This window comes from Priapulus caudatus, unplaced genomic scaffold, assembly GCF_000485595.1.
Source record: "Priapulus caudatus unplaced genomic scaffold, Priapulus_caudatus-5.0.1 Scaffold1550, whole genome shotgun sequence".
Classification (NCBI taxonomy): Eukaryota; Metazoa; Priapulida; class Priapulimorpha; order Priapulimorphida; family Priapulidae; genus Priapulus; species Priapulus caudatus.
Genome location: NW_014578611.1, coordinates 14,943 through 30,981, shown reverse-complemented (window position 1 = coordinate 30,981; position 16,039 = coordinate 14,943). Strand labels below are relative to the sequence as shown.

At 47.9% G+C, this 16,039-nt stretch overlaps 3 protein-coding genes across 5 annotated transcripts in view; 1 reads left to right on the top strand and 2 right to left on the bottom strand.

Moving 5' to 3' along the window:
- LOC106816982 (protein phosphatase 1H-like) overlaps positions 1-4,601 on the bottom strand; it is a 10,857-nt gene extending 6,256 nt beyond the window's left edge. Inside the window, exons 1-4 of one of the 2 annotated variants that reach the window (XM_014821625.1) lie at positions 4,333-4,601; positions 2,852-3,078; positions 2,500-2,677; positions 285-386 (exon numbers count right to left, since the gene is read on the bottom strand). In XM_014821625.1, the coding sequence (XP_014677111.1) occupies positions 285-386; positions 2,500-2,677; positions 2,852-3,063 (492 nt within the window). In that variant the 5' untranslated portion in view covers positions 3,064-3,078; positions 4,333-4,601. The remainder of the gene's footprint in view (positions 1-284; positions 387-2,499; positions 2,678-2,851; positions 3,079-4,332) is intronic. The other variant, XM_014821626.1, reaches the window with a different exon arrangement.
- Positions 4,602-5,179: 578 nt separating this feature from the next.
- On the bottom strand, positions 5,180-9,360 carry LOC106816985 (ubiquitin thioesterase OTU1-like). 2 transcript variants are annotated; one of them, XM_014821631.1, is made up of 5 exons: positions 9,283-9,320; positions 8,617-8,661; positions 8,057-8,192; positions 7,702-7,860; positions 5,180-6,987 (listed from the first exon to the last, which is right to left on the bottom strand). In XM_014821631.1, exons 3-5 carry the CDS (start codon positions 8,165-8,167, stop codon positions 6,310-6,312), a joined length of 948 nt encoding a protein of 315 aa, XP_014677117.1. In that variant the 5' UTR covers positions 8,168-8,192; positions 8,617-8,661; positions 9,283-9,320; the 3' UTR covers positions 5,180-6,309. The 2 variants fall into 2 exon arrangements, with proteins under 2 accessions (XP_014677117.1, XP_014677116.1); XM_014821630.1 differs by lacking the exon at positions 8,617-8,661 and having other exon boundaries at positions 8,057-8,191; positions 9,283-9,360.
- Positions 9,361-9,533: 173 nt separating this feature from the next.
- On the top strand, positions 9,534-15,828 carry LOC106816980 (putative RNA-binding protein 15). Its single transcript, XM_014821622.1, has one exon. The coding sequence runs from the start codon at positions 9,688-9,690 to the stop codon at positions 11,977-11,979; it is 2,292 nt and encodes a 763-aa protein (XP_014677108.1). The 5' UTR covers positions 9,534-9,687; the 3' UTR covers positions 11,980-15,828.
- Positions 15,829-16,039: the final 211 nt, after the last annotated feature.

Sequence of the window (16,039 nt, the reverse complement as noted above, 5' to 3'; positions counted from 1 at the left end):
AGAGAGAGAGAGAGAGAGAGAGAGAGAGAGAGAAAGAGAGAGAGAGAGAGAGAGAAAGAGAGAGATTATTATGGTGTTAAGGTACACCACACTTACGAATGTGTAAAAATTGCAACTCCCAAAATAGTTAACAGTTCGAAGTCTCCTTAATAAGCCATGCATGGATGCGTCTACAGCTTCTAACCCCCATGTATCTCGCCACACGGCTCCCTGCGTCTATCCACACCCTCCTACTTGCATGCTGACCCACACGGAGCAGAGGTCAAGCATGAGGTCATGATCACCTGTATGTGGTAGTGAAGAAGCTTAGAGGTGAAGACCGCTGCCTCCGATCCAGCGTGTCCGTCCACGATGCCGAATATCACAACCTTCTTGCACTCCGGATCCTGAAACATGGCGGCGAGAGATCGCTGAGACATGGCGAGAGATCGCTGAGACAGGGCGAGAGATCGGTGAGACATGGCGAGAGATCGCTGAGACAGGGCGAGAGATCGGTGAGACATGGCGAGAGATCGTTGAGACAGGGCGAGACATTGGCGAGTGACCTGTGCTTACACGACGAGTCGCGATGTAAAGGTAGCCTCTGTTTACGCGAAGGGGAGTTACTATAGCTATAGACTATATACTATAGACTATAGACTATATACTATATACTATATACTATATACTATAGACTATAGACTATATACTATAGACTATAGACTATATACTATATCAGGGTTCTCCAAGATTTTTCATTATAGCAGTGGGTGCTGCTCAGTGGTAGGGGGGTCCGGGAAAATTTTTGAATTGTAGAAGCACTGAGATGCAATCTGGGACACTGTGTGTAAATTTGAAGCACTGAATGTGGGGTGAAAATGTTTGTTTTGCATGGGCAAAGCCATCAGAAAATTCAAAATAATAATGGAATAAAAATACCAAAATGTAGGGGTAAACTTGCTGGTTTGCTGGTTCCAAATCGAATCAAATCTGGGTTACCTGCCCCGTAATAATGCCGTTGGAAATTAATTTACGATTTAATTCACGATTAAGATTTCTTGATGAGCTAGAAAACACTCGGATTTGAAGTATGAAAATGAATATTATTGTGCCAGCTAGCCTACACCAGTTGGTTGGGATTGATTGTCAGTTCAGATGCAAAATATTGAAAGCAAAAGGTTATAGTACACCATAGATTAATTGGGTACTATAACACGCGTATATAAAATAGCCGAGTCGGTTTAGAGTTAGAGTTAGTGTTAGGGTTAGGGAGAGTTAGTGTTAGGGTTAGGGTGGGTTAGGGTGGGATAGGGCGACTGTTTGTACTTGTGTGTGAGACTGCCGTACTCGTAGCCTTGAGAAATTAAGATACGTCTGAACTGAAGCGCATGCGTAGTGTGACTGCCGAACCCGTAGCCTCGAGACATTAAGATATGGCTGCCGTACCCGTAGCCTCAAGACATTAAGATACGGCTGCCGTACCCAGAGCCTCTGCGTATAAACAACGTGTATTAATTGTTTGAACTTCTTGTGTATACACCAGCATGGCGGCTCTGATATTTAGAGTGGCGGGTGCATTTTAGGATGGCGGGGCTCGACGATAGCCTGGCGGGCTGCCAGGCTATAAGTGCTCTTGGAGAACCCTGTATATACTATAGAATATATATACTATAGGTGTATTGACATTTCAGCCACCAATGTTCTAGCTTGTAGCTGAAACCAATTTTCATTAATTTTGGAAACCGTGTAGGTCTCCAGGTAACCTCACATAGCTAGGGACCCAGCATTAAGTTGTTCAATATTTGAAGAGTAATTAACGACATATACAGTCCTAAATAAATAAAGGAAGAAGGTGCGTGGAGACCTATGCAGTTTTCAAAATTAAAGAAACTCTTAACTGAAACTAAGTTCAGTTACGCAGACGTAGGTTGACAACTGAATTAGTCATATATCCGGTCAATGAACGAAAAGTTCTATTCTTGCTGGTTGGGGTCAGGGGTCAAGTATGCGACACACGCACAGTAAAACTAAACAAACAGCACACGGTTGGGCGCACTGGGTTTTGGGTGTACATTGCTAACAGTAGGCATTGGGACGGGCATTTAAAAATCAACACGCACACAATTCACAGCACACTGTTTCTTGACTGTGTAGCTAGGCACAAAGGGAATGCATATATACATACACTTGATGTAGATGCACAGATGCACACAGAGTTTTGCACAGACTTTTACACTATATACTCACGTGTCAACTTACATTTTCTGCATCCTTGATGGCATGTAAAATTAAATTAGTAAGTTTCACTAGTTTCACTATTATTTAATAATGAAATATTGATTTCTATCAGTAAATTCAGGGTTCAATCAATTACGTGATTTTATTTCTCAATACAATAATCTGTGACAACAAAATTACTTGGCCGTATACTTTCATCTACTGTATCGACACGTGATGTTAACATCCCACAAGGAAAATAAATTATGCTGGGAAATCGAAATTCACACAAAACCTGCCCACCGTGCTCACCAATGCTGTTTTTGGTGACTTTGCCGGCACGACGTCGTCGTGTGGATGATAGGGTTCTGTCCCATTGCCGTGACCCGCCACCAGGGGGTCATCTTCTGGGTCAACCAATGAGAACACTTCGCATATCGCCTGATCCTCATTTCGAAGCGACTTCCCCGAATTTATGACCCTAAAGTAAAAATTGAAATGCCTCTTTTCAAGAACTCGCTCACAGTTCTCTTGTACATGCACCCATGAATCGCGACCACGGCTCATTAACCAAGCTAATGGTAGCGCGAGTATAAACTATAATCATTGTCAAACAGATCAACGCTGCCATTAGCAACAAACTGACGGTGCTTACTCTGCGTAACCGGCGTTCCACGGCAGACGGCAGGTATCGCGAGGGATCATGATCGGCCGCACCTGGGCGTCCGCCGACACCTGCACCTCATCCTCCGACAGTCCGACAAAGTCGGGCCGGCCGTACTCGAACTTTGGCAGAGTGCCATCGTCAGGGTCTGCAGTCATATCTGGTTGCCGCCCTCCCCATAGTCGGCTCAAACCACTGAACATGCCTCGGTCTGGTTACTGGGGAAGTACATGAATATACGATCACGACATCCCCATGCACGCAAGCTTTAATATATGTATACTAGCTATTACTATCTTAAATTAAACATTGAACACGAACTTAAATATAAATTGCCAATTCTACGAGTAATATCGTTCTCAATTATTTCCCCACAATTTCATTTTTGAATTTGGCTTAGAACTACTAGTACTACTGCTCATATAGGGTCTATGTCCCCCAGGGTACTGCCGGAACGTACCCTGGGTACGGTACGGTATACCGAAATGTACCCTGGTAACTATCCCAGCCCCCCCACTCCGAGGTCGGAAGGACCGCATGCGCGTTCCCAAAATCTTCAGTAAAGGGTATTTTTCGCGCGACAAAATCCGGCCCAAGAATTGTAAAAAAGGGGGTGTATTTGACTTTTCACCCGGAGATTTCTTTAAAAAGGGGGTGTTTTTCCTCTCTCTCTTTCATCTTAAATATATAATAGAAAACTTTATCAAATCCCAGGATCAAATTCCTGAAATTCCTGCTAGTTTTGAAAGCTCATTCAGGATTATTTCATTTTGAAAAATAAAAATATTGCTCCCTAGTTCCCCTCGATCACTGAACTCTACACTACGTAGTGTAGACTGGTACCCGGTCGACAGTTCCACATGCTACACTAACGTACGTCACTACGTCAGTGTAGCGAAGGATACGTACCGGAGTGAAGGTGGCGAACGGGTACCAGTCTATACGTAGTGTTCCAGATTTAGGGGGTTCTCCAAGGCAGGAAAAACCCGCAAAAAGCCCGCGAAAGGGGGGTTCAGAAATTTTGGCAGTCCTGAGATAGGGGGGGCTTTCAAAGGGAGGGAACGAGCATATGCGTACCCTAAATAACACTGAGTGGGGGGGGGCGGGGTAACTATCTAGCTGATATGGTTAGGGTTAGGGTTAGGGAGTAGGCGTAGGCGGCTCCCTAGACTCGTTAGTGGAGTAGGCGAGGTACGGTCCGGCATATTAGATAGTAGTATTTAGTACCAGGGTACGTTCCGGCAGTAACCTGGGGGACATAGATTAGACTATAGTATAGATTAGACTATAGATTAGACTATAGATTAGACTAGTAGTAGTATTACTAGCGATTCACCCCCCCCCCCCCGATTGTCGGATTGGCATTCCAAATTATGACGTGCAGCACATTGGCCTAAACTAGGGTTAATCAAAATGTAACATTTTTTTATTTAGTTAACGGGATAATCAACACGGAAATGTCGTTATCTCACCTGGCGATCGGAGTGTGTGAATGAGTACCGGTACTGTGACAGTCACACTGTACTACCTCTGCCTCTGGCTCTGGCTCTGCCTGTCTCGTCAGACTGCAACTATCAAACAACTTATTCGCGTGTAAACATAATTAGGCAACTGTCGGAGTTAATCGCGATACAGTAGGCCCCTACATGATTCACACAGGAAAGAAATGCAGATCCCCGCGTTAGGTCAACCATTTGCACAGGTGAGGTTCGAGGTGGGAGTGATGCGATTCATCGCACAGGTAAACACTTCCGCTAAGTAGGTATCCCAGAAGCCTGTTGTACACCGAAAACAAGAGACTAGTTTTCAAAATAGAAAATACCAGCAGACGATTGCGTGATGCATGAGAGATCAGTGGATGCATGACACCATAGATAGAAGAAGACTTCTATGATGACACTTATTTATGGATATCTCATTCTTGTAATTATAGCATCATAACATCATAAATTGTATTATTCATATTTCAGGGGACTATGTCTAGTATTTAAACGATTAACGAAGAAAGAAGAGTGCTTGGCATTGTCTAAATTGATAGATCAGCACTGCGGATTGCAGCAGAAAAAGGTTCCCAATGTTAAAATCCCGTTTTATCAGTAGCCCTATTAAATATTTTATTAATAAAAATGTTTTAACTTTTAATTTTAATACTGAAGAAGACTGAGGAGTCAGCAGCAGCGGCCACAAGATAAATGCAAACCTATGCCAGTGATCATACGGGGAGAATATTGCATAATTAATATATATCATCATCCATTGGACAGGACATTGGAACTCTAGGTTTCAGTTGTTAGCTTCAGGAAACGAGTAAAAGGCAAGTTCAATAATATCTCCTTATTTATTCACAGCATCTCACCAGTTCGGACCAACAACACACAATTATGACAATATACACATAGATTGACACCACTAGGGACACTATTGTGGCAGTGTAACTTAGTATTCCATACACACTACACTCTTTACACATAACTCCACAAGAAATGAGATTTAAGCAACTATTCATCCACCGAGGCATACACTTAACTTTCTTAACGTTTGATGTATTTGTGCATACGTACAACTCTGTTCTACACTATTGGAAGATGTTTCCATGTGATACACACGCATAAGATACATGTGAAAAGCATATCCCCCCACCCTGCATCCATTCACTGTTTAATACAGATGCAAGACTGTCACAGAATGTGTACAGTAATGCAGTTATATATATACAATTTGAAACTAAAAGTAAAACAAGTAGGCAGAAAATTCAACTTCATAAGTAATGCCACTTCTATCACATGTTACAGCTAACCCTCAACGTAACATTACTTTATGTTTACATCTGTGACATTGTCTTTAATCGAACAGATCTAAGAAGAACTACACACACTCATGAAAATGTGAACCTTCCGTTTTTCCAAGAATGTGTCAGAATTTACTAGACACGGCCGATATAATTTTATAGTTACTCGATCACATTTTGCTATCAGGAAAACTGTAGTTCCTAGAGAGATTCTGCACAGACATCTAAGCTGCAGTTATTTGGCATTGTTGGTTTTACGAGCTCCTGAATCACTGGAGCTTAACAGTATTAAATAACTATAGTTTTGCGCAAACGCGTGTGTCACAAGAATTACAGCCAATTGAGGATTCCTGCTCACAGTCGAGTTCTTTGGTTGAAATCGGTAGGTGTTTCAAAAAGGGCAAAGCATTCCGCTCAGGAATCGCCGCTTTACTAGCAGTAAATGTTCTCCATATACGAGGTATTCGTCGTAAGATTGCGCGAATCTGCAGACACGGGCGACAGAACAGCACGCGTTTAGAACACTCCAAAGGATTCCGGGGGCAAGGCGCACGACAGCACGCTCTGTACATCACTTTACACGCGCGCGCGCGCGAGGGACATCAAGAATAGTTCTTCGAATCCAGACTAGTTCTTCGCTCGAGAGTAGTTCCGCGCTGCGTCACACCTCGCCGAAGTTGGTGTGTCCGGACGCGAGCGCGTGTTCCTGCGCCTCGGTCTGTCCCGTCAGCGCCACGTCGCACACCATGCATCGCAGCGCAAAGCGCTTCACGTCCGTGTACTGCCGGCTCGAGCGCGCCTCGACGCCCAGCTGCAGCGCCTGCTGCCACACGTAGTCGTCTCCGATGGCGAACACCGTCGTCTGCTCGCTCGCGCGCTCCATGACGAGCGGGTCGTAGTGCAGCCCGTCGTATATCAGCAGCACGCGCGTCGGATAGTGCGCGTCCTCACCGTAGCGATCGATGCGGCCCGTCTGCGCGTCCAGCACAGCCATCTCGACCCCGTGATGCTTCGCGAGGATCGACAGCTCGATGGCGCCTCCCCACGCGTCCTCGTGCGCGATCCACTCGGCGTACTCCTTGTTCGACTTCTCGAGGAACGCGTCGTTGTAGGTGTCGGCGTCGGCGGTAACGACGTCGGCGATCAGCTTGCGCATGTCGCGGCTGCAGGAGACGTCGAGAGCGCCCGTCAGCACGTAGTTGACGCTCGTGAAGAGGCAGGAGTTGTCCGAGGGAACCACCTTGCGCATCAGCAGGCCGGCGTTCTGCTGGAGCTGTGCGCTCACCTTGCGGTCGGCAGTCGACGACTTCGCGACGGCGATAGCCTCCGACGACAGTGCCTGCGAGGAGAGAGATTCAGCAGTTATATCTATGTATCTATCTATCTATATATATATATATATTATATTATCTATATAGAGATATATATATATATATGTATATTATATGTATAATACGGCAACCGCCTCCGAGGAGGGCGCCTGCGAGGAGAGAGGGGAAAATTGTAACGTGTGTCAGTTTAGCACCAAAGACGAATGTCAACAATTCTTGCGCACGCACGCACGTACACACGCATGCACACACACACACACACACATATATATAATACATATATAATACATAATTCAGCACACACTTTAAACCAAAAAAAGCAAGAGAGCAACATTAGAGGCATGGACAAACGTCTACGATTCTAATAATTCCCAACTAATCGATAATCAGCACTTGTTCATTGGCCATTCATCACAAATAAAACTTTTCTATGACAATCATAGTTTTTAGAACAAACATCGATGATTCCCAACTGAATGGAATTCAGCACTTACTATATATATATATATATATATAAGATAATACATATATACTACATAATTTAAGAACAAACCTAAGCAGCAAAATTTATACACTACAAATGCATATATGCACGAATTCCAATGCACCCTATTGGATAATTGTGTCAATTCATTTTTGAGTTTCCAGTTGCATTTGCATATCTGTGTAGTATTTCAACACGTCCATGGATTCAGCTATTTTCTGCCATTCACGTTTCTTACCTCACCAGTTGCTAACACGCTACTATCCTCTTCCACGATCAGAGTGTCACCAGAGGATAAACCAAGGGTCGACACTGTCGCTAGACTGATGGACAGGTCCATTCGTATAGGTGGATATCCATGGAGAACTTTTAATGCACCTACTTGTATACGCGACAGCTGTCGAAACAGAAAAATATCAAGATATTATGTAAATCATTTACTAAAATTATTTCCTTCACGGCTTTATAATACTCCGCGTGTTTCACTGTTTCGCAGAAGAAAATCAGATGCTTAATCAAAATGAATAACTGTATTCGATTTTCGAGTGGAAACTATTGAATTTGATCTATGCCACACAACTTCATAACTTTACCTCTGCAAGCTTTTGCTTCAACTGAGCAACAGTAGTTGCTGCAGTGATGCCACTTAGCATTTGCTGTCCATTTCTCGACTTGCAGCGTAGGTGTAAAGCCTTTCCTGCCATCTGTGTTCTTCTCTGCGCAGCTATCTAAAATACGTGTAATACAGACACATATGTGTGTGAGACTCCACCTGCTTAGGTTAGCCAGTCACACAGAGCAGCAAACGAGTCGGACACATCTGCTGGCATTAAATGTGTACTACGGCAAAGATCGGCAATATTCTACATGAAGTAACTGCATTTGGTTCACTCGCTAATAGTAGGAAAAGTGGCCATCACTATCAGTATCTGAATGCAAACGGTGTTTGTACGTGTAAATTTTTTAATATAATATTATTTCGTGTGGACGTCGATAACATAGAAAAAGATGCGAATTACACCAAATGTGATTGCTCCGAGATTACAAACGAACATTATCCAAGGGTCATTGTACAAAGGTATCTACAACAGATTCTATTGTTTCTATTCTTTTGGTGCCACTAATATAGCACAAGATGCAGCGAGTTCTCATTGTATTCTAACTTTACATCCTAGGTGACGACGCTGCGGCTAGTAAACTGTAAAGAAAGGGACAGGTTTGGGTAGGAATGACGGGAGTTTTAAATTTGATCCAGTTTCAGTTGACGATTGATTTTTCGCTGTGGCTATATGTCCGGCAGCCGAGCACGGTCTTCGATTTCCTAAATGCCTGGCAGTTCCTAACCCTAACCCTAACCCTAACCCTAACCCTAACCCTAACCATAACCCTAACCTATTATATTGATATAATATTATATTTATATTGATGTAAATGACATTGGTTTTATTGGGACCCATGTTCTCTATCCTTGAACCCACATTTGTACACATATAATGATATACAAACAGCAGCACGTATAGTGATAGCTAGCACATTATCGACTGCGTCACAACTATATACGCTGCATAGTTGAGTATAGCATAGTATCACAGTTTCACTATCATCAATCACTGACATCGACAGATCCCCGAAGGCAAGGCTACGTGAACTCATCAAACATTGATAGAAAACAATAACTTTGAACATTACAAATCTGCCAAATCCGGCTAATAACAACGCTCAAACGAACAATTTACTATTTATGAAAAACGTGGTTGTACTAAAAAGTATAAAGATCGGTCTAAGACGGAAACAGGACGTTACAGCAAGAGAACTTTACCGAATAATTGAGAATTTTCAGTTCTTCCGTCCCTTGACTTGCGTAGTTTGAGACTTTCGCCACCTATATTTTGTGTCAACGTCACATAGTAGCTACAAAACCTGCTGACGTCAAGCGGAAAGCGAACTGTGTGATAAGGCAAAATAATTCTGTGCAGCCACGTTTAAGTCTTTCTAATTTTAAATTATTACAATATAGTAACAAAATATTGTTAGAAACAAATTTATTATAGTGATATTAAGTCAATAATTAATTTGTATAAAAGATTGATAACGTTTGTAGTCATTCGGACTCTTGTCAAACAACGAATTTCTGGCGTAGTAATACAGTGACTAAGCAAAATGGTGGCTTCAAGTTTTTCTGCTAATGTTGAATTTAGAAGAGTAGACTAAGGAAATCTGTATAATGAAACGGCAGGATGATAGAGGAGGCATGCCGAAGGGAAAGCGTCCACGTTTATCCGACGATGTGTCTAGAGACAGGTACTCTCCCGAGCGCGGCAGGCGGGAGAGACGCGGGGGAAGTTTGAGCCGGGGGCGCAGCCCCGCGCGCCCGCCTTCCGCTTACCGCGAGGATTTAGAACTACTCTCGGCGAAGTACGACAAGCGTACGACGACGACGCGTGATCATGGCCTGCTACGGGAGAGCTTCAAGGGTCCTCCGGGCGTCGATAGAGGGGCAGAGTACTCCTCCCTCTGCGTCAGCTACCTGAACAATCAGGTGGCGGACAGCATGATCCGCGACGCCCTCTACCAAGAGTTCAAGAAGTTCGGCGAGTTCAACATCAAGGTCACGAACCGCGGCGACGAGCGCGTCGCCTACCTCAACTTCCGTTACCCGGACGACGCTCGTGAGGCGAAGCACGCCCGCATGCGCCTCGTCCTCTTCGACAAACCCGTCCACATCGAGTCGGTCTACAACAAAAACAAGCGCAGCTTCAGCCCGGAGTACCGCGACCGCGGCCCCGCCATCCTTCCGGGCCCCGGGGGGAGGCCCGCGCTGGTGAGGGGACCCCCTGGCCCGCCCGAGGGTGTGCCGGGGAGGGGGTTCGCGGGGAGGGGGAGGGGTTACCCCGGCGGCGGCGGCGGGAGCTACGACAAGTTCGCGGACAAGGACAAGCGGCGCGACTTCCCCGACTACCTGACCCACGTCGACCCCGAAGACGACCAGAAGGCGACGCGGACGATCTTCATCGGCAATCTCGACCCGAACATCCCGGAGGAGGAGCTGAAGCGTCTCTTCGGGAAGTACGGCACGATCGAGGACATCGACGTCAAGCGGCCGACTCACCCGGGCCAGGGCAACGCGTACGCCTTCCTCAAGTTCGACAACCTCGACATGGCGCATCGCGCGAAGGTCGAGATGTCCGGCCAGTACATCGGGAAGTTCGAAGCGAAGATCGGCTACGGGAAGGCGAACCCGACGACGCGACTCTGGGTTGGCGGGCTCGGGCCGTGGACCTCCCTCGCCGCGCTCGAGAAGGAGTTCGATCGGTTCGGCGCGATACAGAAGATCGACTACGTGAAGGGAGACAACTACGCGTACGTGCAGTACGACAGCATGGACGCCGCTCAGGCCGCCTGCCAGGAGATGCGCGGATTCCCGCTCGGCGGCCCCGACAAGCGGCTGCGCGTCGACTTCGCAGATCCCGAGGGATTCGTCCCGGTGCCGCGTCGCGGTCCACCGCCGGCTGATCGCGTCGCCGAGCGATACCCGCCGGCGGAATTCGCCGCCGCGTCCTTCCGGGGGGAGGGCTCCGGGGATTGGAACGGGGGGAGTTTCCGCGGGGGTCCCCGGCGCGGGGGAGGAGGGGAGTTTACGCGGGAGGCGTGGCGCGGGGGCCGGGGTGCCGGCGTGCGCGGACGCGGGCAGTACGAGGCGGCGGCGGGGGCGCGCGTCGGCGCGGGGAGGGGTCGCGACTTCAGCCCCGGTCACGGCGACCGCCACGCGGCGTACGACGCCACCTACGACGACCGCCGAGGGGGCGCCACCGCGGCGGGGGCGGGTGCCGCCGCGTTCTCCAGTTACGGGCGCGACCGTACGCCGGATCGCCGTGGCGACCGCGCGCTCCCCTACGAACCCCGCGATCGCGACTTCAGCCCCGACCGGCGGCTCGACCGCGAGCGTTACCACGGCGACGACTTCGAGCGGCGCGATCGCCGCGGCGTCGTCGATCACGTCGCTACGGTGGCCGACCTCGCCAAGTGTTTCCCCGTCGGCTTCCACGGATGCCTGCTGCTGAAGAACAGCGCGTTCTCGTGCAAGATGCACATCGTCGGTGGCGACCCGCTCATCGCAGACATGCTGCTCAAGGACACGGTCACCACGGAGACGCTGCGCATCACGCAGAGGCTGCGCCTCGACCAGCCGAAGCTCGAGGACGTCTCGAAGCGCATCTCGGCGCCCTCTGGCGGCGGGTTCTGCCTGCTGCTGGCGATGCCCGGCTCGGCGCAGCCGGACGACGCCGCGCTGCAGCAGCGCCCTCTGAAGAACCTTGTGACGTACCTGAAGCAGAAGGAGGCGGCGGGCGTGATCGCGCTGCAGGGGAAGGAGAAGGACGGCGGCGGGGGAATCCTGTACGCGTTCCCGCCATGCGCGTTCACGTTGGACATCCTCGTGCGCAAGGCGCCCAACCTGAACGCCGACACGTCGAAGGACGACCATCTCGTCGTCGCCATCGTCCGCGGATCGTCATGAGCGCCCTGTACGCCCCCGCCGCGCGCGCGGGGGAGCGTCGAGCGAAGTCTCGTGCGTTTGTGCGCGCGTTAGTTCTCCTTCCCCCTGAGTTCTCGTCGGGATGGGGAGTAACGCCTGACAGCTGCCACTCGCCGAATGTGAGATTCGCCGAGTTCTCGGCGCGGTCCGAGTAGAAGGCAGCGGGAATCCGGCACAAGCAAGCAAGACGTCCGATCGCTGCACTCACTCGCGTGACATTGCCGAGAGAGCTGAGTCGCGAGGTGGTACCGGTGTGAGGCATTTGGCGAGCGTGGGTCGGTGAGCTCGGATGAAGCCGATGCAAGATGAATCGGCATTTCCGCGCTGGTGTCGCCGTAAAGTTTTCCTGCGATCCCTCGATGGCGTGTCGATGTTATACCTTCGCAGGTGAAATCCGCTGTGTATTAGACGCAAGGTTCGTTACAGTGCATTAATTGTAATCTTCACAGATCGAAAAGTGTAGCGTACGCGCAATTGTTTTAGACGTTCGGCCGGCCGTGACAAATTTGTGGTGGATGTCCCGGATCGTTAAGTGTAGTAAGCGAATCTCCGTTTGTGTGTCGTGATGAGATGTGCAAGAGGTGATCAATCTTCGAAATGTGTCATATTGATGTGCACGTCACGTGTGTGTGTGTGTGTGTGCTTACCGGTTCTTCGATTGTGAATTATTTTACGAGCTGCGAATTTGTCGATGTGGAAACGGTCGGTGTGCATGCTTCCGTGCGCTCACGTGGCAGTGTTGTTCTCATTGGCAGTGTTTACCACACGTGTTTCTGATGACGCATGAAGGAGGAAACGCAAAGTGTATTCGACCCTATGGTCTGACCGTGTATCTTAAAATAGTGCCATGTGCACTCTCTCTCCGTGTGTTAGTGTTGTACGTAATCGCATTAACTTGTTCTTCTACGTGTCAATCGTATCGGAAGTGTTATAATGCAAAAGTGCAGGGAAGTTGTGCGACATACCCTAACCTACAGTGAGTGTTCGTGCGTGAGTGTGTGTGTGTGCGTGCGTGTGCATGACTTTGTGCTATCTAAAGACGATGGAAGCCTCATTGAAATCCCAGCTGGGAAGGTTCTGTGCACATGGATCGGGCATTCGTCGTTGTGCGAGCCAAAATCATGTTTAACATGCTGCGTTCTTGAAAGTTACGTTTATTTACCTCTACGCTCCGGCAAAACATTTGAAGACATTTTTTTTTACACCCGCTCGCAGTTTATTATTGGAAGTTTTTATTTTTCTACACGATACAACTTGTTGGACCTGAGAGCAGCGATGATGACGCTGCGGTGGTTCTAGTCTATGAAATACTACGAATTGTTCATTTGCAGCCACTGATGTGTTCAGCTGAGTGTGAGAGTGTCCATCTACCTTGTACAGCTTATACACTCGTGTTTCTCCTCGTGCTAAGAGCTGTCGGATTCGGTTGCTGCCCCTAGCAACCGTAGCAGAGAGGCCGTTCAGAGATATTGCTTGTGTTCAGTGCACATTGATGATTCAGGAATGTGGCCGAGTTCTTTTTTTCACCACCTATCACGCGTGCAGCTGTAAATTGAGGCGAAAATAGTGCCGGCATGTCGATGACGATGTTGTGTTTGTCGGAGGTGTGCGGATGTGGCCGATCTTCGATCTAATGTGTTCAGTGTTAAGTGCCGAGGTGTTGTGGGCGGGAGACCGGCGGCGAAGAAACGGCGAAAATATTCTAGCAGATTATACGAGTGAAAAAGTTTCTTGCTCGTTTACGTGTGTGCGTGAAACCTTAACGTGTTAGTTGTGACGATGTATTCGGATCGTTTACGGTGTATCGTAGTAGAAAAGCTGAAGTGTATTATATTGTGCAGTGAATCTATCTCTCTATCTCGTGCTAACAATGTTTAACTGAAAGTGCCATTGTGTTCATAATAATCCGTGTTAGAAATCGTCGCATCGCCCGAAGTGACTGTGTGCCAACGTAATCAAGTTCCGTGTCCGAAACTCGCATGCCAAGCGGAGCGAGTTCGACGATCAGGTGGTTTGTAGTGCTACTCTGGGCAAGGACAGAGATAGCGTTTCACATCTACGCGCACAGCGGCGCCACCTGGACGTCTGATACGTGATCGATCGGTGCGAGTGTGTTATTGTGGTGGCATCGCGGCGGACTGCGGGAAAGCACGACGTCTGCTCTTGTGTTTGTGTCGTCCCCGAGCGCGCGCCGCGACGCATTGCGGTGGACCGTGTTGTCGTGAGGCCGGCGCCCTCTAGTGAGAGACTGGAGCGAAGTGCGACGCAATCGGCTGTGAGAGTGAGACTGCCGTCGTCGTGAGTGTGTCCGCGAGGCGTGTGCCGTCGGACTGTGTTAGAGCGAAGTGCTGCGGAGAGAGGGCGCCGGCGTTGTATCGCGTCGTCCCGCCGGATCGCGGATTCTGTCTTTTTACAGTGCATACACCCGTGCATGTGTGTTAGTATGCTGATGGAACTGCTCTCGCGAGGAACAGCCTCTCTTTATCGTGTCGGTACCTGCCAGCGATCGGATGGATCATGTCCTGAAGATGCACCGGAAGAATGCCGGAGAAGGACGAAGGGAGAAGTCGCTGCGACTGGGGGTCGCTCGGGACGAGACGATGGTCGCATTCTGTTTCTCGCGGGCGGCGGCGGGGGGAGGGCGTCGCGCTGCGATCCGCCGGAATGAAGTCTCGTCTCGTCTCGGGCGGTTTCTGCGGACTCCGTGGGTGCCTTTCTTTGTGGGTGTCTCGCTGTCTGAATCCCCGCCGACACTGGCCTGCACGCAAACCATGATCGTTAGACGCGACGTTCGGTCACGACAAACGACGAGCTTCCCGTGCATCTAACATCGCTGTACACGAGCTAGTAGATCTATATAGATCTATGTGTCTAGTAGTATCTATATAGATCTATGCTGCTAGTAGATGTATATTAGATCTAATGCGTCTAGTAGATGTATATAGATGCTATGCGTCTAGTAGATGTATATAGATCTATGCGTCTATAGATATAATGATCTATGGTTATGATTATGCGTCTAGTAGAATCTATATAGATCTATCGTCTAGTAGATCTATATAGATCTATGCGTCTAGTAGATCTATATAGATCTATGCGTCTAGTAGATCTATATAGATCTATGCGTCTAGTAGATCTATATAGATCTATGCGTCTAGTAGATCCCTAATATAGATCTATGCGTCTAGTAGATCTATATAGATCTATGCGTCTAGTAGATCTATTCATCTAGTAGATATATGGAGGTCGACTCCAGTGAATCAAACCTGCCAGTGCGTGCGTGTCGGGGGATTCAAACAGCAGTGCCTAGAAGGGTCGGGATTCTCGAACGAGTCGGCGTGTTTTCCCGGACGTCTCTCGTCCAGTGGTGGACCTGATTGTATTGATTGAACCATCGGTATATCGAAAAGTTTGCATCGTGTAAGTGAACGCTTATAGTTATAAATGAACCGTGGTTCGTTAGAATCCATAGTAGTTTATGTGAATGGCTATAGTTCGAATTAATATTCGCTATTGACTAATTAGGATAATTAAGAAACAGGTAAGGCTGATGTGGTCTCTTTCGCTCAGTGTTCTCATTTCATCTTCCCAGGAGGTGACGTGGAAAACTTGTCTTCAGTTGGAATTTTAATCTGGGATGATGCGATTGTATATATAAGTAAAGGGTTGGTCATGCGCTTTGGAATCGGCAGGCCATTTTAAAAGACTCCCGCGCTTTCTGATAGGATGAAATGAGCGGACTTTAGTAGGTTTACGCGAAGCATATGCTTATATAATACATACCGTCGTAATAACAGCTGTCAATAAACATTTCCTATCATGTGAAAATGATTCCACCTGGTTTAGTTTTTTTTATTGTTGTCATGTTTTCTAGTGACAGTTTCCCCTGACCACAGACGACATATCGATATCAAGAAATTTATATTTTACTGCCAAAATGTGACGATCTAATAATTTCCAGAAATAATGCGCATATAGGAGTGTTTCACGTGACGTCATAGATCAGGTCACGTGTGTTTGTTATGTGTCATGGTTGGCAGAA